Raw genomic sequence first — 22,733 nt, forward strand, 5'->3', positions numbered from 1 at the left:
TTAGTTTAGTTTAGCTCCCTTCACTCACAATAACTAGATTGGGGAAATCCTGAAAACCCGATTGGATTACGGCCCTCGAGGAGGGACTTTGACACCCCTGGTGTAAACCATACAGAAAATGCAGTATATCAAGTCCTTTGCCCTTTACAATCAAGCTATTGTGACATCACTGATGAGTGACTCTTATTGGTGGAATGAGGCATTGTGACATCACAATCTCAGCTCTGGTTTCCAGAGACTGAAACTCTTCATACTGAGGTAGGAAGTTAGCAACATGGGCCACTGGGAGTGATTAGAACAGCAGCCTCAGCACCCTGAGGTTGTAAATTGAATTTCCACTACAACTCCTTGTGACCTTGGAACAAGTCACTTAACACTTCAGGTACAAAAAAATAGCCACACAGAAAAAGCAGTAATATCAAGTCCTTTACCTTTTACAATCAAGCTATTGTGACATCACTGATGAAATGAGGCATTGTGACATCACAATCTCAGCTCGGGTTTCCAGAGACTGAAACTCTTTACACTAAGGGGGGAAGTTAGCAACATAAGGGGAACACTGCTAGGGGTGAGCACCCTTGAAAAGGACCTGGGGGTGATGGTCGACACATCACTGAAACCATCGGCGCAATGTGCGACAGCCTCAAAGAAAGCAAACAGAATGCTGGGCATCATCAAAAAGGGTATCACAACCAGGACGAAGGAAGTCATCATGCCGCTGTATCGCGCAATGGTGCGCCCGCACCTGGAGTACTGTGTGCAATACTGATCGCCGTACCTCAAGAAGGACATGGCGATACTCGAGGGAGTGCAGAGGAGGGCGACTAAACTGATAACAGGTATGGAAAACTTTTCATACGCTGACAGGTTAAAAATGCTGGGGCTGTTCTCCCTGGAGAAGAGGAGACTTAGAGGGGACATGATAGAAACCTTCAAAATCCTTAAGGGCATAGAGAAAGTAAATAAAGACAGATTCTTCAAGCTGTGGGGAGCCACAAGCACTAGGGGTCACTCGGAGAAATTGAAAGGGGACAGGTTTAAAACAAATGCTAGGAGGTTCTTTTTTACCCAGAGGGTGGTGGACACATGGAACGCGCTTCCGGAGAATGTGATAGGCCAGAATACTGTACAGGGGTTCAAGGAGGGTTTGGATAGGTTCCTGGAGAATAAGGGGATAGAGGGGTACAGATAGAACTTGAGGTAGGTTATAGAAGTGGTCAGAAACCACTCCACAGGTCGCAGACCTGATGGGCCGCCGCGGGAGCGGACTGCTGGGCGAGATGGACCTCGGTCTGACCCAGTGGAGGCAACTTCTTATGTTCTTATGTTCTTATGTTCTAAGTCACTGGGAGTGGAGGAGTGGTCCAGTGGTTAGAGCATTCTTCATTGCCCCAGGTAGAAAAAAAAATATGAGTGCCTATCTAAAATTTATAAACCACTTTGATTGTAACCACACACAGAAAAAGCAGCATATAAGTCCCATCCCCCTTTATTCCACAAGCCACTACAGGTAAGGTCTGTGTCACTGAGCCTGTCCAAGAGACCACTTGGTATCTGTCCATGTTGCTTAGACTTTATTTCCGTGTTATAGTTTTTCCTACTAAGTGTTCTTTGGTGTTCATCTCTGGTCGTAGAAGAATAATGTAACACTTGGGGAAAAAGATTAGGAAGAGTAACCCAGCAGCAGAAGACAGGATGGCAAAGATCTCCACTGCGACCATGTACTTTCCGTGTGTGCTGAGGTACGCGGGAATGAAAGACAGCCAGACACTCACAAAGACCAACATACTGAAGGTGATAAACTTGGCCTCATTGAAGCTGTCAGGTAATGTCCTAGCCAAGAAGGCCACTATGAAGCTAATGATGGCCAGAAAGCCCACATATCCCAGCATACAATAGAAGAGTATAGTCGATCCATCGTTACACTCAATGATCATCTTCCCACTTCCAGATCTGCTGCTGTTCTCAGGAAGCGAAGGGTGATTGGAGATCCAGTAAAGGCAGATAAGCAGCTGAATGAGGGAGCAGAGCACAGCAGTAAAATATGATATGCTTTGCCCTATCCATCTTCTGAGGTGGTTGTGGGGATCGATGGCCTTGAAGGCGATGACCACTGTTACTGTTTTGGCCAATATGCAAGAGACGCTGATGGTGAAGGTGAGACCAAAGGCGGGCTGGCGGATCATGCAGGTGAGCTTCGCAGGAAGGCCAATAAATGTCAAAGAGCAGAGGAAACAGAGAATGAGAGAGCAAAGCAGGAGGTAGCTGAGGCCCCGGTTGTTGGCCTTCACCACGGGAGTGTTCTGAAACCGGAAGAAAATGGCGAGAATGAGGGCAGTGGTCACGGACAGGATGAGAGCAACAACAGCCAAGGCCACTCCTAGGGGCTCCTGGTAAGAGAGGAATTCAATGATTTTCGGAATGCATTTGTCTCGACTCTCATTGGGCCACTGGTCTTCTGGGCATTTCCGGCACTTGCCTGTATCTGAAACAAAGAAGAAAGACCAATCAGAAGTTTGAGCACCAGATAAAGCCTACCAGTACTATTACTTTATATGACTCAGGGGATCCCATATGATTAGTAAGTTTCATCCCTGGAAGCCCCTTGAATGAATGGAAACATATATTGATTTGGAGCTCCTTGCTCTGTTCAAATTGAATCTATTAAGACGTCTTCAGGTTTCAGGTTTAAGTTTAAGTTTATTTATTAATTTGATGAATCGCCTATCCATAATTTACTAAGCGAATTACAATAAGTTATATAAACATATTAAAAAAGCATACAGATAATATTATATAAAAAGAGGGTAAAAAACAGACTCATAACAAAAACACGAAAGGATAAAAGGGGAAAAGTTACATAGTAAATGTTTTAGAAAAAAAGAAAAGAGAACATTCAAGGAAAAAACATAAGGAGGGATGACTTGGCTACACTGCTTAAATTATGTTTATTTTAGAGACTAAAGGCATCAGGTTTATTTAAAAATTTGATATACCGCCTTATCAAAATTCAAAGTGGTTTTACGTAATATAAAAACAAAGAATAAAAAGGGCATCAGTTAAAAACAAATTACAATTAATATTACAAACAATCAAACGCACAGACAAACATTATGGAAAAGGGCAGAAATACATTTGTATAATGAGAAAGAGAGGGAGAAGGATCAAAACAAAAGGGAGGGGAACAAAAAAAATAAATAGTCTGGTACTTTGTAAAATAGGTTAAAATGATTAAAAAATGGCAAGGAATAAGTTTCAGTTGCCGTCCTTAAAAGGACTGTTATACTCCAAATGCGTCTTTAAAAAGAATTATCCAGGGATTTCTTCTAAGATCATATCAGTATAATATTCCAAGAAAAAGAATCCCAGACTGCTGAGGTACCCTATTATACAAGAATGAAATATGATTAGCTCCTGGTTTTTCCCATAAATCTCTGGCAATTAGTTCTGAATAAGATTTTTTACAAGAAATTTTCCTACTTTTTGGTGGTAGGAAGATTAGAGTAAAAATATGCCAGTCGATATTCAGCTAATTAGCCTGGATGTTCAGTGCTGGGTCATGTTCAGGCACTGACACTGAATATCCACAGTTAATTCCAGGCTGCTGGAGCTTATATGAGTCCCGGCTGATATTTAGTTGGGACCAGCATAAGATGCTTTTGAAGGTTCCAGCTGAATATTGGATGGGACCCGCTTAACCTTTGAAGGCCCGGAAATTTTTACAACCACTGAATCCCACTAGGGTCATTTTGACCCCACATTCTATATCCATACTTTATTAGTGGTTTTGTTATTAATATGACTTTTAAATGTTTGTATATGATTATAGTGACTATAATTCAAGGAAACATGAGTCAAAATTAATTCAAGCCCTGGTTTAATTTGATATAAGTAAGCAGAAATGCAAACATTATAAAAAATGTGTTGATTTTCATTATCTGTAAATGCTGTTATTAAATTTGTTCATGTACTGTAGTCCTTCCTGCCGTTATCCCTCTAACCTGGAACTCCCCAACCCCTACTTCCTGCAGATCCTCCCAAATTTTTAAACTATCCTTCCCTTCCATAAAAGGTATTTCCCATGTAGGCAAACTTGGGTCATCCCTCCCCTTTAGAATCACTGAGATCTGGAATAACCTCCCCTCCCCTCTCCGAACCTCAAGCTCCCTCCAACTCTTCCGCAAACACCTAAAAACCTGGCTATTCTCAAAACTGTAACACTTCCCCCCTCTTAGGCCTCTCACCTTCCCCCTTTACACCTAACTCTTTAATCTCTCCACTGTAGTTCCTCTCTCATCTTTCTTCCTGTAAACCGTGCCGAGCTCCGCATTCGTGGAGATGGTGCGGTATATAAACCCAAGGTTTAGTTTAGTTTAGTTTAGTTTAGTCATTCAAAGTCCCAAGAAACTGCGGAACTCTTCTTCATCGATACCTTTCCAAGCATCTTTATTTGTCCATTTCGAGATCTCTGTGGTATCGGAGCTTCTGAAAAATAATTTGAATGTCATCAGCAGACTATCTACATTTCTCAGTGCATATCTTGTTGGCCCTGGCATGGTATGCATAATATCCTTAATATTCTTCCTTCCAGATGCTGGCTTCACTGGTTGCTATTGCCACAGATTTCCATCTCTGCCCTCCACGCCAAAGGCAGTCCATCTGATGAAGGAATGGTTAGACTCCTCGTTAATGAAGTCGAGTGAGGACCTGAACTTCCTTGACCTCTTGATCCCCTAATCCTCCCTCAACCCCGATCATAACAGACACCAAACACCACGACCTGTCTGAGAAGGATGTTTTTGATTTTCCAGAAGCTAATTAGCTTCTTCTTCACTAGATAACAATTCAGACTGCAAACTGGAACAGGAAGAGTAACCAGCATGGCAAGAGAAATCACTAAATTTGTCACCTGAACAGTTGTCTTCTTCCAACGCTGAACTATTTGAATCATCAACTTCAACATCCTTCCAAAAGTATCCTTCTCACTTCCTCAGCAGAATTCCTTACATTGGCTATACCTACTTACACAATATCCCAATCTATTACGTAACAGTGCGTGAAACTAACGGAAGAGGGTGTCAAACCCTGAAAATGCCTATTATTGGTATTCCATAATGCAAATAGTGATGTGTTATTGCACACAGTGTGAATTCGTGTTGGGTATTTTTTAATGTTTTAAATCATGGCTATTCTGTTATAATAGAAATGTAATTATGTTAACAATGTTGCTTTTGTAAGTGCTTATTAATAGTTTTTGGTATTCAGGTCAAATTGACCCCAATGGGCCTTAGTGACAAACTTGCTACTCAGCGCCACCTGGTGATGATAGAGAAAAAAAACATTTTGCAGTATTTAACTTGTAACAATAACACATGAAAAGTCGTAAAATATTAACTTTGAGCCATTGTTGCACAGCAGACAAAAATGAATGCTGGGGTCATTTTGACCCCATTGGGCCTTCCAGGGTTAAGCCATTCATGCCCAGATTCTGTCCGTGTGCCCTCCCCTTCTGTCCCGATACTCCCTGGAATAGAAATAACACCCCTAGCCCGATCCTCCGCACTCCCTCACTACCTAAGATACAAAGTAGGTCAGGGCCAACCCCCCTCCTCCCCGCAGGCCCCCTCCTCCCTCGGGCCTACCTTGCAGAATCCCTGGTGGTCCAGTGGTGAATGGGAAGAAGTAATGCCCACTCCCTCCTGCCCAGGTCTGAGGCCACTAGGAAATGGCCGCCGTGACCTCTTTGGTACTGTGAATTCTGGTTTTGTGGCTCTTGGTGTGTGAAAAAATTTCTAGAACCACTCCCTTGTTAGATCTAACCAAAAAATTGTATTAATCTTAACAGCCACAAATACTAAGGTAACCCATAGCCTTCCTAAATAGATCCAACAACTAGCAGGCTGTGGGTTCTAGCTAGACTCTGTTATTGCAAATAATTGTCAGTAATAATCATATCCACTCATATTGTATTTCAGTACAAAATATGATAGGACATTTCTCATGGTTCATCGTTAATTATAGTAACATAGTAGAAACATAGAAACATAGAAAGATGACGGCAGATAAGGGCCATAGCCCATCAAGTCTGCCCACACTATTTACCCACCCTCTTAAATCTACTGACCCCCTAAAGAATAATTGTAATTATACTGTCACTCTACTTACCCGCTCATTCAGTCCTAGTGACCCTATCCCTTGGCATGACCTCGTAGGGATCCCACATAGGTATCCCATTTGTTCTTGAAGTCTGAGATGCTGCGTGCCTCGACCACCTGCACTGGAAGCTCGTTCCAATGCTCAATCACTCTCTCCGTGAAGAAGTACTTCCTGGTGTCTCCACGGAACTTCCCTCCCCTGAGCTTGAGCGGATGTCCTCTTGTGGTCGAGGGTCCCCTGAGAAGAAAGATATCATCTTCCACCTCTACCCGTCCCGTGATGTACTTAAATGTCTCAATCATGTCTCCCCTCTCCCTACGCTCCTCGAGAGTGTAGAGCTGCAATTTGCTCAGTCTTTCTTCGTACGGGAGACCCTTTAGCCCCGAGACCATCCTGGTAGCCATCCGCTGAACCGATTCAACTCTGAGCACATCCTTACGGTAATGCGGCCTCCAGAATTGAACACAGTATTCCAGATGCGGTCTCACCATGGCTCTGTACAGTGGCATCATGACTTCAGGTTTCCTGTTGACGAAGCTTCTCTTGATACAGCCTATCATTTGCCGTGCTTTAGATGCAGCCTTCTCCACTTGAGTGGATGCTTTCATGTCCGCACTGATGATTACTCCTAAGTCTCGTTCTGCCGTGGTCCTGGCTAAAGTTTCTCCATTCAGGGTGTAAGTTCTGCAAGGATTTCCGTTGCCGAGATGCATGACCTTACATTTCTTGGCATTGAAGCCCAGCTGCCAGATCAAGGACCAACTTTCTAAAGTACGCAGGTCTTGCTCCATAGCATCCTGAAGATTAAAGCCGTTTACTACATTGCATAGTTTGGCGTCATCAGCGAATAAGGTTACCTTGCCTTGGAGCCCTTGAGTCAGATCCCTAATGAATATGTTGAAGAGGAGTGGGCCCAGGACCGAACCCTGTGGCACTCCGCTGGTCACCTCTGACATTTTAGAAAGGGTACCGTTGACCACCACCCTCTGAAGTCTGCCACTAAGCCAATCTTTAACCCATGCAGTTAGAGTCTCTCCTAATCCCATAGATTTCATCTTGTTCAGCAGCCTGCGGTGTGGGACGCTGTCAAACGCTTTGCTGAAGTCCAGGTACACGACGTCCAGGGACTCTCCTGAGTCTAGTCTTCTTGTTACCCAGTCAAAGAAGCTTATTAGATTGGACTGGCATGACCTACCCTTGGTGAATCCATGTTGGCTGGGATCCCGGAGATTTCCCTCGTTCAGGATCGTATCTAATTTATACTTAATTAGTGTTTCCATGAGTTTGCACGCTATTGAGGTGAGGCTTACCGGTCTATAGTTCGCAGCCTCAGCCTTGCAACCCTTTTTATGTAGAGGAACGACGTTGGCTGTTTTCCAGTCCAACGGAACTTTCCCCGTACTTAGTGAGAGATTGAAGAGCACTGCCAACGGTTCTGCCAGGACATCTCTCAATTCTCTGAGCACTCTTGGGTGTAAATTGTCCGGTCCCATGGCCTTGTTTACCTTTAGCCTTGCCAGTTCGTTGTAGACGTCCCCAGGAGTGAACTCAAAGTTCTGAAACGGGTCATTCACGTCTTGTATTATCATCAACTGTGGTCCGTGTCCCGGTGCTTCGCAGGTGAAGACTGAGCAGAAATATTCATTTAGTAGTTCTGCTTTTTCTGAATCCGCCACCGCGTAGTTTCCGTCCGGTTGTCTAAGGCGTACTATACCGTCTGTGTTCCTTTTCCTATCGCTGATATACCTAAAGAAGGATTTGTCCCCTTTTTTAATGTTTTTTGCCAGAGTTTCTTCCACTCGACGTTTGGCCTCCCTAACTGCTGTTTTGACCGCTGCCGATCTGGTCTTATATTCTACTTTAGTTTCTCTTCTCTGGGTGCGTTTGTAGGAAAGAAATGCTTTTTTCTTCTCCTTAATGAGGAGTGAGATCTCTTCAGTGAACCATTGGGGTTTGTTGTTTCTTTGCCGTTTATCTACTGATTTTATGTAGCGATTAGTTGCTTCGTGTATGGATGATTTCAGGTACGACCACATAGTTTCCACATTGCCGGTCTCTGCTTGGTCCTGTAACGTCTGATGAACGTGATCTCCCATACGTGCGAAGTCGGCGCCCCGAAAGTTGAGCACCTTTGTTTTTGTAATTGATTTAGGGGATCCTTTCCCAATGTTGAACCATACCATGTTATGGTCGCTGGAGGCTAGCGTATCTCCTACCGAGACCTCTGAGATGCTTTCCCCGTTTGTGAGTACCAGGTCTAGGATCGTCTGGGCCCTAGTGGGCTCCGTTACCATCTGTCTGAGATGTACTCCTTTTATGGAGTTCAGAAGTAAATATCAGCCCGGTCCATCCAGTCTGCCCATCAAGGTGGCCAGAGTTGAATATGGCACTCTGCACAGGTTCCACCTCTTCATGATTAAACACTTCTATACTTTATCTCCGTTTCTCCCTGCCAATTTTGGGATACAGTTCGTATAGACTCGGCTCGGCTCCGGTCCTACTTCTCAACTACTGGAAACCTGTTCTAGCCTCGATCCTGATCTGTTTTCACCATCTGTGGGACCCAGACCATAAAGGTCTGTCCAGCATTGATCTTAATTACCAACCTCTGCCATCAAAGCAGTTATGAGGTCATTTAAGCTTTGCTTTAATTGGATTCCATTCTATTTCTATATAGTGCTCCTCATTCTATACTAGTGAATGACATGGAGACAAATTTGTTCATGGCCCCGCGGGATCTATCTCTATCATTGTCCCATCCCTGTGAGTTCTGTCCCTGTCCCCTGTCCCATCCCTGCAGATGACAACAAAGCTTGCAGGGATGGAGATAGATCCCGTGGGGACAAGGACAATTACACAAGCCACTAGTTTTGTGCAGTTTATGAATCACAACTGAGGTTGATCTGCTGGGTGGCTACCGGCCTTTTCCTAATTGTTACTCTTAAACTGTTACCTGCTAGCACAAATACTGTTGCCCCCATGGCAACTAGCCTCACTAGTTTGTGCTTCTGTAAAAACCAGAAGTGGCACAATGCTCACCAGTTTCATTGGCTATTTGTCCAGAAGAGCAGGGCACGCAATCGAAACAGCAGGAGGGCTGTCCCAGTCTGGCAGATTTCCGATACCCAACAGGGCAGCTCACGCTGCACACAGAGACAGGAATCTTAAGGAAATTTAAAAAGTTAGAAGAAGCATACATGGGTTTATATCAGTGTTGCATAAGAACATAAGAATAGCCTTACTGGGTCAGGGGTGGGAGATTTCATGGTGACATTAGGAAGTATTTCTTCCCCGAAAGGGTGGTTGATCATTGGAATGATCTTCCACTTCAGGTAGTAGAGGCCAACAACGTGCTCGATTTTAAGAATAAACATGTGGGTTCACTTCGAGGAAGTGCTTAGGGGGGTGGGTTATTCGAGTGGGCAGACTTGTTGGGCCGATGGCCCTTTACTGCCATCATACTCTATGTTTCTAATGGTCCATCTAGCCCAGTAGCCTGTCTTCACAGTGGCCAATCCAGGTTCACTAGTACCTGGCAAACTCCCAACTACTAGCAACATTCCAATACAAGGCCTGGAAACCAAAGGTGGCCCATGAAGACCTCTGGGGCCACCCTTGTTGCCATTCTGGCTTTTTTCCTGCTATTCTCTGCCTCTCTGCCAAGCTCAGGACACAAAGAGGGGAATGGACAAAAGGAAAATCTATGTGCATGAAGGATAACACATTTCTCAATAGATAACAAGAATGTATTTAGATATGCCCAACTCTTGAGGACTGTCCAATACAAAGTCTGAAGGTAGGCAGGTGTGGTGGATATCATTGACACACACAGGTCGGCAGTATTGTGGCCTTACTTGGGAAGATATCTGATGGTGACATGATTATGATTATGGAGAGTTTCTATACCGCTACTAATGACTGGGGAGTGAATTCAGAGTTTCAAGTTTATTTAGAATTTCTTATACCACCTAATCAGACTTCTAGGCGGTGTACAATTTCAATAAAAAACATATATTGACAATAATACAAATTTAAAATAGACAATTTTAGGGGTAGTTAGTACAACCAAGGACGTGGTCTACATGAGCCCCTGCAAAGGTGTTATGATACATTAGCTTCCGTAGAGATGTTACTATAAGGCAGGGGTGTCCAATGTCGGTCCTCGAGGGCCGCAGTCCAGTCGGATTTTCAGGATTTCCCCAATGAATATACATGAGGTCTATTTGCATGCACTGCTTTCATTGTATGCTAATAGAGCTCATGCATATTCATTGGGGAAATCCTGAAAACCCGACTGGATTGCGGCCCTCGAGGACCGACATTGCACACCCCTGCCATAAGGAGTGTGAGGTGTTACAATACATGGGCTCTATACTGAAATACACGGAGCTCTGTGGTGGGTTACAGAATTATTAATACCAGCATGGTTATGCCATTAATCCATCATCCTACTTATATGCACATGTTTATACCAAATCAGTTGTCCTATGTATGTACACAGGTTTACTATTGCAGCTAAATACACTATACACTTTTTTTTACATATCTCTTAAGGAGGTTGGCCATTTCAACTAAATATAATCTATTTACATGCATCCCTGAAAGTTCTAGTTTCCTCTCTCTGTCAATCCGCCTTGAACTGCAAGGTACAGGCGGAATAGAAGTCACTAATGTAATGTAATGTAATGTAACTTCATAATTTCAGTTGAAGTAGTTTGAGAAAAGGATAGTCTTTATCCCTTTCTTGAATTTTCCAGAGTTCTTTTCTAATCTTAATTCCTTTGGTAGGGCATTCCACCACATTAGACACAACTGCTGCTTTTCACTTTGTATATCATGGTCTGAGGTAGGGTAGATTGGAAGGTATTGGGATATCGGAAAAAGTGTTGGTTTCAGTCTTTTTCGACCAATAGGGTTTTTCTGGTACAGATATCTCAGACTATTTCCAGTTGAGTACAGGTAGTATCATGGATTCTCTGTAAACTCCTCTCAGGGTTTCAAGTATCTTATTGACTATATACAGATGATATACCATTTTTCCCCCATTTAGGGTTCTGTTGAGGAGGCTTTAAAATTATTAGCATCAATGTAATACCAAGGGTGAGTGGTGCCCCTCCCCCACCTTTTTTACCCCCCCCCCCCCTGCCATGCACACACCCCTTTTCCCTTCCCTCGTATCTCTTTAATTTTCTCAGGGAAGACTTTTAAAAGAAATAGGAGGAATTTTTTTTTTTTTTTTACTCAGAAAATAGTTAACCTCTGGAACTCATCACCAGAGGATGTAGTTACTGTAGTTAGCACAGCTGGGTTTTAGGAAAGATTTGGACACATTCCTAGAGGAAATGTCCATAGTGTACTGTTGAGACACACGTGGGCAAGCCACTGAATGCCCTGGATTGGTAGCAAGGAATGTTGCTGCTTTGTGGGGCTCTGGAATTTTGCTACTCTTTGAGATTCTGGAATGTTGCTTCCATTTGGGTTTCTGCCAAATACCGTGACCTGGATTGGCCTCTGTTGGAAACGGGAAACTGGGCTAGATGGACCATTGGTCTGACCCACTATGGCTGTTCTTAAGTTCTAAAAAAATCCAAATACACAAGAAAGGTGGGACAGACATCTAGAGCACTGAAGACACGTCTTATAGAGCAGTGATTCCCAACCCTGTCCTGGAGGAACACCAGGCCAATCGGGTTTTCAGGCTAGCCCTAATGAATATGCATGAGAGAGATTTGCATATGATGGAAGTGATAGGCATGCAAATTTGCTTCATGCATATTCATTAGGGCTAGCCTGAAAACCCGATTGGCCTGGTGTTCCTCCAGGACAGGGTTGGGAACCACTGTTATAGAGCACCGCTCCTGCCTACTGTGAGAACGGGCAGAAGCACCTATGGTGCAACACTGTATTGAGTACAGTCATTCTTTTGAAGATCTACGCTGCTGGGCTCTTGGACGTGTGTCTCCTTCTGCTCGGGGTGGTGACTTCAAGCAATTATTGTTGAAAAGAGAACAACGTTGGATTTTTTGGTTACAAACTTGTGTTCCTACAGGTTTGAATAATAGTACGGACTGGAAACCCTGGTTTTGATTACTTTTTTGGGGCATATTATTATTGCAGGAGTGGATGTGGGAAAAAGTATGATGTCACCACGTGTGCGTGATGACGAGTGGATTTGCATATTAGTTAGAACGCTGAGGGGCCATTTTGTGACAGGAGTGGAAGCGGTTGAATGGACGCTGTGGGTTAAGTAGCAGTTTGATTTTTTGTTTTTTTGAAGTTCTTTGCAACCAATTTTTTTTTTTTTTTTTTACAGCAAATCCCTGATGAAGCGTTGTAGCGAAACAGGGAGCCCTGTTGGATTGATGTGGAGGTGTGACAATGGACATGCTTGAATAAGCTTTCAACTTACTTCCCACGGAGCAATTTTGTTCCTGCTTTCTAATCCCAGGACTACGTTCAAACAGCAATTTGTTCAGATAAGTGACTTTAATGAAAATACTAATGAAAAGACTTTAAAAATATTTCTAAAAATAGATTTGTGAGACTCTGAATTTGCTAAGAGAGCTTTGAGGAGTTTTTTGACCGAGGATGTGTCTGCTGGTCTCAAACTCTGTCTGGAACCAGCTTGTCTATGTGGGAAGCTTTTTTAGAGCCCCTATTGGACACTGAGGTCTTTTCTCCTTTTTTTGTTATAATTCTGATGCGTAGCCCTGTGTTTTGGAGGGTGTTTTTTGTGAATTTTGGTGTTCTTAAGTTCTTACATTTGACACAGCTGTGTCTATGCTGCTTATGCGTAAACCCCCAGCTTGCTCCTGAGACTCATTCCATAATCTCTTCTTTTATAATGGGTTTACATTGTTAGGTAAGTTGAAGGATCAAGCAAAAGACCACTCAGAGTGCTATTGTTCTGTTGACTTTTAACTCTAATGAATGTAAAGCCTTGAGTAAAAATACCATCAATATTCTGTGCGAGAAAGATGATTTTTCTGTCACCTTGTTTCACCTCCTCATTTTACCCAAGTCTTCATTCAGCCTGAAGCCCTTACTTCTCACCTGGTTATAATTTTGATTCCATCGGATGGCAGTGATGTTCAGAAAGAGTTCCTCGCCTGGGGATTTTCTGGAGTCATATATACCAACTTTTACCAGTTTGCTGGTGTCGTCTGGAAGTATCTGAATATTCATGATGTCAAAGATGGCTGGCACGTCTCCATTGGCATCGAAGAAGACATTCTCTTCAAATTCAGTTGAGAAATGCACGCTCCGCAGATAATGGAGGACCTTTCAAATTTAACGATGATGGAGATGTGTTTTGTTGACTATACAAGTTTCAAGTTTCAAGTTTAATAATTGTTTTGATTAATCGCTTAATCATATTTCTAAGCGATGAACAAATTAAAATTACAATTAATAGGAGACAGTACATTACAAAACAATACATAATGACATTCGGTATTAAAAGTTTAACTTAACAAACTTATATACAAAAGGAAAGAGGGGAGGTGAAATACAAAATCAATATAGAAAAGTAGAATAAAAAGGGAAAAACACAAAATGGGAAACAAATAGAAAATATAATATGATACAGTAAAAATAATCTGACCTACGGAGTGTTTAGTTAATGACCAAAAGCATCTTTAAAGAGAAATGTTTTTAAATTAATTTTAAATTTCTCGAGATTCTGCTCTTCCCTTAAATAAATTGGAAGGGCGTTCCACGTCTGAGGTGTGGTGACAGAGAAAATGAATTGCCGTCTAGTATTAATAACCTTAAGAGATGGAATAGTTCATAAGTTCTGTTGGTTGGATCTCAGAGTTCTATTTGGAGAATATGGAATTAATAATTTGTAAATAAATGCTGGGGTTTTATTAAGGAGAGATTTGAAAGTGAGTATGCATAGTTTGTATGTTATCCGATGGGTCACCCGAAGCCAGTGCACATCTTTTAAAAGGGGTGTCACATGATCAAACTTCCTGGTTTTAGTTATAAGTTTATACAGATCATCTCTGCAAAGATGCTGATTTTATGAATTAGATAGAGAGGCATTCCAGCGGTACTTACTGATAATCTTCAAGGGCTACAAACAGGCTGGATTTTTTATATTACCCCCTAATGAAGAAGCATGAAATAGATTTACAAGCATATGAGCTCCATTGTCTGTAAATCTATCTCATGTACGGTTACCATATTTGGCAAGTCAAAAAAGAGGACACTTGACTCCGCCCTACCCCCCTGTCCAACCCATGGTGCCCTGCTCTACCTCACCCCTGCCTTCCACTAGTCTCTCCCCTAAAACATCCCACTCCCCCCCCCCCAGCGCAGCCTCTCTCTCTCTCCAGCTGCCCACCCAGGCCACCCATAAGTCGGGTTTAGCTCTCGTGATCTCCCCTGTCCCTAGTACCTTTTCTGGTGCTACAGTTTTAAAACTTTGGGCAATCGGCAGCGTTAGCAACGTAATCTTTCTGCCTCAGAAGTCTTCACTCTGCAGTGTCCCGCCTATGCAGAAACAGGAAGGCGCTGTAGAGTGAAGGCTTCTGGGGCAGACCAACGTCAGAAGGATCACGTCACTAACACTGCCGGCTGCCCAAAGTTTTTAAATTGCAGCGCCGGAAAAGGTACTAAGGACAGGGTAGACTCACAAGAGCCAGACCTGACTCTGGGGTGGGGGCTGAACTGGAGATTGTGAGTCCGAAAGCCGGACAAACTCCCTCCAGTCCAGGAAGCCGTCCGGACACTTAGATAATCCTCTAAAAAGAGGACATGACTGGGTAAATCCAGACATCTGTTAACCCTAATCTCATGCATATTTTTTTAGGATAACCTGAAAACCTTATTGGTTTGTGGCCCTCGAGGACCGGAAGTGTATACCTTTGTCTTAAGCCATCACAATCCAGTTTTTCCCTGTGAACATCCCATTTAATAAACAGATCAGAAGTTCCAAAGAGTTTTTTTTTTCCCATTTTGGGGAGTAATTTATACCAGAGTCTCAATTCAGCATCCTTCAGGGTAGATGGTAGGATTTTATTTTATAATGGAATCTAGACACCTACTGCAGATTCCATTCCAGAATGCTACCATATCCCAGTATAGGGTTACCATATTTTCTCTGGGAAACCCCATGTCACACAATCCTGCCCCATTCCACCTCCAGAACCTACCCGTTCTGCCCCCAGACCCGCCCAGTTCCACCTCCACCCCCACCCAGTTCGCCCACACAAAGCCTCCTCTCTTCTTCTGGACGAACACCAGCCACGTCTGGAGGGCCTGGAATATGCGCAATTGTGTGTGATGTCATCCGTGCATGCTCAGAGGCCCTCCAGATGTACCCAGAACTTGTTGCGGCTTTCCAAAACCTGGACAAATGTCGGGTTTTGGAAAGTCTGTCCGGGAGCCTGGACAGTCCTCTAAAAATAGGACATGTCCAGGTTTTCCTGGACATTTGATAACCCTAATCCGGTATCAGTGCACCTGGCTTAAATGCAGGTGCCTAAATACATCAGAGACACATGTAGCTTACAGTATTTTGGGAAGTTATATATATAGCATGGTATCTATATGGCAGAACAGCAGGATTTGGTGGATTTGGGGGATGCACATATTTCACCATGAATGCAGTGATTAGAATAGTTTATGGGCCTGGGTCCTCCTCTCTATGGGTCACTATCCCATCCCCCAGACTACTTAAGCCACCTCTGTGTTGCTCTACTAGGCTTTCCTATGCCAGCTGCTGATGATCTGGAGGCAGATATGTAAATTTTTTATTCTGTTTTTTTATGGAGATGGGGGGTGGGGGTCAGTGATCACTGGGGGAGTGTGTGGGGGTCTGTACTTTGTGTCTACAGTAGTTATCTGCTCACTTTGGATACCTTCTGGGCACTTAGATCTGGTTTTACATGGCCTAAGTCACAACGCACAATTTCCGTCTAGGCAGTCATGTTACACTTTCGGTTATACTTGCAGTACGACTAAGTCTAGGCCGGCCCACGTTCCGCACAGATCCTGCCCTCACCACTCCTCCTATAATGCCCCTTTTAGCTCTGGGTGCACAGCAGCATTGAAAGGGCCTAAGTTGTTTTGAGATACGTCTAAAACCTGGTTCGATTATCGGCACTTGGACGACATGATTGAGGCCGGTTTTTAGATGTATTTCCGTTTTGATTATGAGCCCCTTAGTCCAGCAATTGTCCACTTTTTTCATTACATATTTTTCTGATGGAATGAAAAATGTGGACAATTGCTGGACTAAGTGTATGGCCCTCGATGGAGACTGCCCCAACTTTGCTGGCCGGGCTGAGAACTTTTCAGCGGCCCCTTGTAGTACGAGTCAGGAGAACTGTATTTCAGTTTTAGCTCTAGCTCAGTCACTAACTCTTGGTGTGCTCTTGGGTAGGGTTATCAGAAGTACTGATTTCCCCGGACATATCCTCCTTTTGAGGACATGTTGGGCGCTTTGTCCGGGTTTTGAAAAGCTTTCCTCCACATTGCATCAGGCAGGAGGGCATCCACGCATGTGCGGATGTCCTGCCCAATGAGAGCAGGCAGCAGGGGGTGGGGCTGGGGCAGGGTTGGGAGTAGAGGTCTGCACGGGAACGGGGATCACGGGAATCCCCCCCTAACCCACGGGACTCCCACGGGGACCCCCCCTCTGGCCCACGGGACTCCCACGGGGACCTCCCTCTAGCCAACGGGACTCCCACGGGGATGGAAGGCTTTGGAAGCAGGGTTCATCCATATAATATAATGGACACGTCAGCCTTAGTAAAAGAGGGGGTTTATAAGTTAATTACCTGAACAGAAAACAAAAAAAGGGTTCCACCAAAGAGATTCCACAAGGAAAACAGCAGCGCAAACACAAAAGAAACTGTGGAATTGATGATCCTGTCAGAAGTAATTGTTGCTTTTTATGGGGACGGGCGGGGATGGAGGTAATTCCTTGCGGGGACAGGTGGGGATGGAGAGGATCCTGATGGGGACGGGTGGGGACGGAGAGGATCCTGACAGGGACGGGTGGGGACGGAGAGGATCCTGGCAGGGACGGGCAGGGATGGGTGAGATTTCTGTCCCCGCACAACTCTCTAGTTGGGAGTGGGAGTAGGACTGGGGTGGGGATGGGTGTAACTGGGCAGGCCTGGGGCGGGTCAAGGGGTCCAGATTTTCCAAATGGATAATCGGGTAATCCTACTCTTGGGAAATCACTTAATGTCACATTATTTCAGTTCTAAGCCCCAGCAATGCCAGTGCCCCTCTGTATGAACATGACCGAGTATCTTTGGCATTGTATCTACCTCTCGTCATATTATAATTTATAGGACAAAAGGTTATTTTCAACATGGAAACTAGCTGATAACTGGTTGCATGCATGTTTCTATAGGCCTGTAATGTACCGTGTCACTGGTTTCCTTTTTATAAGTTAGCACCATAAACATCACAATTATTATTACTAGTACCTGCCAAGGTTTGATATTACGCATATCGGTGGTTGTACCAAAAGTGTCATCCTTGCTTCTGTCCAAAGTCATGTTGTACAGAGCATGTGCATAAGCATATACGGCCAAGTATGCATGATAAGCAATGCTTAAATCATTCAGTCGAAAAAGAGGCAGATCCAGAGCTTTGAGGTCTTCTTCTCCTGTGCAGATGACATTTTCCCCAGTCACTGTATGGGTCACGTTCTGTCCTTCCCATTGACACTCGAAAGCCTTTTCCCAAAAAAGTTTGGTGAAGGTGTCCTTTGGATATGCAGAAGGCCTAATATTGTAGAAGAAATCAATAAAGTGAGGCATGTCCGTGGTGAAGCCAGTGAACACCAAGCTGCCATTAAACAGCCTCCATGACTCTTTGGTGAACAAGTATGGGTTTATTGTCAAGTCTATAGAGAAGACCCAGACTATGCCAGTAACATTGTGACGAGATAGAAGCTCCAAAAAAGGCTTGAGATGCATATCGTAGCAGTTACAAACAATCACACTTGCCGAGGATTGAAGGATCATCCCCATCACCTTTGCCAATCTTTTACTGGGGAAGCGGTCACTGATCTTTTCCATGAAGGCCACACAGCCACCATTCTCTTCTACTGCCTGCTGTATCTTACGGCTGACTATGTATGTGACTTCTATGTTGGAGGATAAGATCCCAACCCATGTCCAGTTGAAATGCCGGAGCAACTGAGCAAAGGCTTGAGGTTGCAAAAAGCCCGAAGGGAAGGTGCGTAAGAATGACGGAAACTGGATCTTGTCACTCAGCATTGGATGCTGTGATGCAAAGCTGATCTGAAACCAGAGAGTTTTCCATCATCTCCCTAATATTTTCAACCCATAACCAGGGCCGGCTCAATGGACCCCGAGACAACTTTTACATCAGCTCCCCCCACCCCTCGCAATCTGGTATCTTTCTTTTCCCCCTCCCTCACCCATGATCCAGTATCACCCCCGTCTCTCTCAAGTCTTCCCCTCCTGTTGGACCAGGTGAGGCACTGGCTCAGAGAACAGATGATAAAGGGTGACAAAATCCCAGTCTGGCATCCATTCCTCTAGAAATTTGAAGGTAGACCAGACTGGAATTTTGGTGTGCTTTATCGCCAGTGCCTTGGGCCATGGCTTCCTCTGTATCATAGGTTGAGCCAGCCCTGCCTGCAACACATACTGCTGTGAGCAGTGGTGAAGGTAATGAGGACAGTGGCATAGTACGGGTGGGGTGGGGTGGGGTGAGGGGGGGGGGCAGTCCGCTCCAGGTGCGGTCTTCCTAAGGGCGTGGTGGTACCCCTCCTCCTCTCCGTCCCCCACTCCCCATTCCTTTCCTTGCTGCATGTGCATGGCCCTTACCTTCCCCTGTACCTTTTTTACTTCCCCGGTACGAAGTTGCTGCCTGTGTCGGCAACGGCGCTCTCTCTGGCGTCACTTCTGGGACCCGTGTCTAGGACGTAACATCAAAGAGCGAGCCAACACCGCCACGGGCAGCATGCTGCTCACGCCGGAGAAGTTAAAAAAGATACGGGGAAAGGGAAGGCGGGTGCTGAGAAGAGGGCAGGGGAGGGGCTCACCCTTACTATGCCACCGAATGAGGAGACTTTTAAAAACAAGCAATTGTAGTATTTACACTTTTATATATATTATTTTTTTCACTTTCTTTCCTTTCTCTTTTTTAATTTTCACTTTCATTAATCACTTCACATTCCACATATATATTTTTTGTATAATCCTTACACTTGAATTGCACAATGGTCACCATTTTGTATGATCACCACTCACTATTAATATTTTAGATTTTGTATTATGCACATCATCACCAGTCTTATCCATTAAGATACATTCTAAGTTTTATTTACACTCAATGTTTATGTTCATTAGGACCCCTGAAGAAGGCGTGTTGTCCGAAACACGGACCGTGTCGGGTCCCCTGTTTGGTAATAAGGTTGTATATACCATTAAAGTTTGAAATAAACAGTGCCTGCATCTTGTACATAGTCTTCAGTTGTTTTTTTGCTCTACTTACATGCATGTACATGTTTTGCAACTCATTACTATGTAACATGAGGTCACCTAAATAATACTGCATTAGGTACCACAGCCGTCATTAAACCCAAATCATAGTTATCAAATGCTAGGATCTACCTTGGGGGTCAGCGCCCAAGAAAAAGATCTGGGTGTCATTGTAGACAATATACTGAAACCTTCCACCCAATGTGGGGCAACAGTCAAAGAAAGCAAACAAGACGCTAGGAATTATTAGAAAAGGGATGGTTAACAAAATGTTATAATGCCTCTGTATCGCTTCATGTTGTGACCTCACCTTTAGTATTGAGTTCACTCTGGTCTCCTTATCTTAAAAAATGATATACTGGCTAGAGAATGACACAGGGACAAATTTTTACCCGTCCCATCCCGGCAAGTTCTTTTCCTGTCCCTGCCCCATTCCTGCATGTTCTGTCCTCATCTGCACAAGCCTCAAACACTTTAAAATCATAAGTATTCAAAGCTTGTACAGTTAAGGCGGAGCTTACAGGTATGGGGCAGGAAGAGCGACAAAACTCACAGGATGGGGAGTTCCTGCAGGGACGAGGAAAAATTTGTCCCTGTGTCATTCTCTAATACTGGCACCAAAAAAGGTTCAAAGAACAGCAACCAAGATAATAAAGGGGATGGAACTCTTCTCGTATGAGGAAAGACTAAAGAGATTTGGGCTCTTCAGCTTGGAAAAGAGACAGCTGAGGGGAGATAGGATTGAAGTCTACAAACTCCTGAGTGGTATAGAATGGGTACAAGTGGATCAATTATTTACTCCATCAAAAGTTACAAAGACTAGGGGACTCTTGATGAAGTTACAGGGGAAAACACTTTTAAAACCAATAGAAGGAAAAAACATTTATTCACTCAGAGATTAGTTAAGCTCTGGAATGCATTGGCAGAGGATATGATAAGAGTGGTTAATGTTGCTGGTTTTAGAAAAAAGTTTGGACAAGTTCCTGGGGAAGAGAGTGAGAAGGGGGAGTTGCATTTACAGTTTCTGCTGAAACTGAGTGGACAGTTTCAATTGCAGATTCTTTTTTTATTATTAGGTAACTCATGATCCACCTAGGACTAGGCAGTTTACAAATGATTAAACTTAAACTTCATTCCAGTTTGCTCAGGAAAAAGAAGTGGCAGAACATGGCGATAAGAAGAGAAAAAGTAGGACCATACGCTTGTAACATAGTAAATGACGGCAGACAAAGACCCGAATGGCCCATCCAACCTGCCCAAATGTACACACTCTACAAATTCATGATTTAAATTAAATTGTCCTTTTTCTTAGATATTTCTGGGTGAGAAACCCAGCGTTCTGCTAAGTACTGTGCTTAGGTTCCATCTACTGGAGTCTCTGTCAAAGCTCACTCCAGTCCAACTAAACCATCCCAGCCGTTAAAACTAGTGCTGCCCGATTCAGGAAAAAAAAATTTGATTCGATTCAGCTATTGAATTGGTTTTTCGATTCGATTCGATTTTCCTGCCCAATTGGGTGTTGTTGTTTTTTGTTTTTTTTTTCAAACATCCTGGTGGGTTCATTTTATAGTCTCTTCACCCCCTTTGCCTTCTCCTAACCACACTGGCGCTGTGATGTAAACAAAATAAACAAACAAAAAAGACTTTTCCTCTCTCTGTTAAATCCTAACTCACATTTGTGGTCTAACACCAGCTCTGGCAGGATACACATTTCAAATCTGACATAGTGTAATCACAAACCAGAAAATAAAATTAGTTTTTCTACCTTTTGTTGTCTGGTCATTATACAAATTTTGTTGGTCTCAGGCTCTGGTTGTCTTCTGATAACTTGCTTGTCAGAGTCTCCTTCTTTCTTCTTTCTCCCTGCTAACCATCCATCTTCTATCTCTGTCTTCCCCTTCCATTTCCCTTCCCTCCCCTGGAGGTCTGGCATCTTTCCTTTTTTTGTCTCCCTCCACAGATCCACCTTTTCTCAACTACCCTTTCATCTAGGATCTCTCCCTCCTTCCCCACCACCCCAGGTCCACCATCTCTCCCATTCTTTTCCCAACTACCCTCCTATCCAGTATCTCTATCCCCCTCCACACCATCCCTTGCATCCAACTTCTCTCCCTTTCTGTTCCTTCCCTCCCTAAATCCCATTGTCCATCATCTCTCTCCCTCTCCTCTATTTTCAGACCCATTTCTTTCTCCCCAAAGTCCAGCATATGCACATTTCTTTGAACCCCCCTTCCCTCCCTCCTTGTACTTCTATACCAGGGCCCCCCTCCCCTGAAGGTCTGTCCAACCTTGAAGGTCTGTCCCCCCCTGCAAGCCTGCACCCCATCTCTAAAGGCCTGTGTCACCATCCCTGAAGGCCTGTTTCCCCCTTGAAGGCTTGCCCCCCCTTAAAGGTCTGCATCCCACCCCTGAAGGCCTGCCTGTCCCCCCTGAAGGCCTGCCTGTCCCCACCTTGAAGACCTGTCCCCCCCTTTGAAGGCCTGCCTCCACCCTTGAAGGCTTTCCCCCCCCTTGAAGGCCTATCCCCCCTTGAAGACCTGTCCTCACCTTTGAAGGCCTGCCTCCTCCCCTTGGGCTTCTCCCCTCCTTGAAAGCCTATCCCACCCCTGAAGGCCTGCCTGTCCCTCCTAAAGGCCTGTCCCCCCCCCTTGAAGACCTGTCCCCCTTTGAAGGCCTGCTTCCCCCTTGAAGGCTTGTCCCCCCTCTTGAAGGCATATCCCACCCCTGAAGGCCTGCCTGTCCCCCCTAAAGGCCTGTCCCTCCCCTTTGAAGGTCTGCCTGCCTGTCCCCCCTGAAGGCCTGCCTGCCTGTCCCACTCTGAAGGACTGCTCACTCCTCACCCCCCCCCCCCCCCGGAAGGCCTGCATGTTCCCCCTGGCTTCCCACTGGGGTCCGGCTTCCCCCCTGGCCTCCCCACACTGTTTACCTTCCAAGAACAGCCTGCAAACAAGATCGCGATGCTAGCGATCTTTGTACTTCTTCGGAGCTGTTTCCTCTGTCGCGGTCCCGCCCCTTCTCTGACGACAGATGAGAGGCGGGACCGTGACAGAGAAAACAGCTCCAAAGAAGTACAAAGATCGCTAGCACCGCGATCTTGTT

The 22,733-nt window shown here is 44.5% G+C and overlaps 1 protein-coding gene across 1 annotated transcript in view; it reads right to left on the reverse strand.

Annotated features, from left to right (window-relative positions):
- Positions 1–1,574: 1,574 nt before the first annotated feature.
- Positions 1,575–22,733, reverse strand: part of LOC117368622 (vomeronasal type-2 receptor 26-like) — a 50,613-nt gene continuing 29,454 nt past the window's right edge. The window contains exons 6-9 of the mRNA XM_033962351.1: positions 17,604–18,425; positions 13,210–13,437; positions 9,196–9,319; positions 1,575–2,485 (exon numbers count right to left, since the gene is read on the reverse strand). Of these exons, the coding sequence (XP_033818242.1) occupies positions 1,575–2,485; positions 9,196–9,319; positions 13,210–13,437; positions 17,604–18,425 (2,085 nt within the window). The remainder of the gene's footprint in view (positions 2,486–9,195; positions 9,320–13,209; positions 13,438–17,603; positions 18,426–22,733) is intronic.

The sequence above is a fragment of the Geotrypetes seraphini genome, chromosome 10 (assembly GCF_902459505.1).
Source record: "Geotrypetes seraphini chromosome 10, aGeoSer1.1, whole genome shotgun sequence".
Classification (NCBI taxonomy): Eukaryota; Metazoa; Chordata; class Amphibia; order Gymnophiona; family Dermophiidae; genus Geotrypetes; species Geotrypetes seraphini.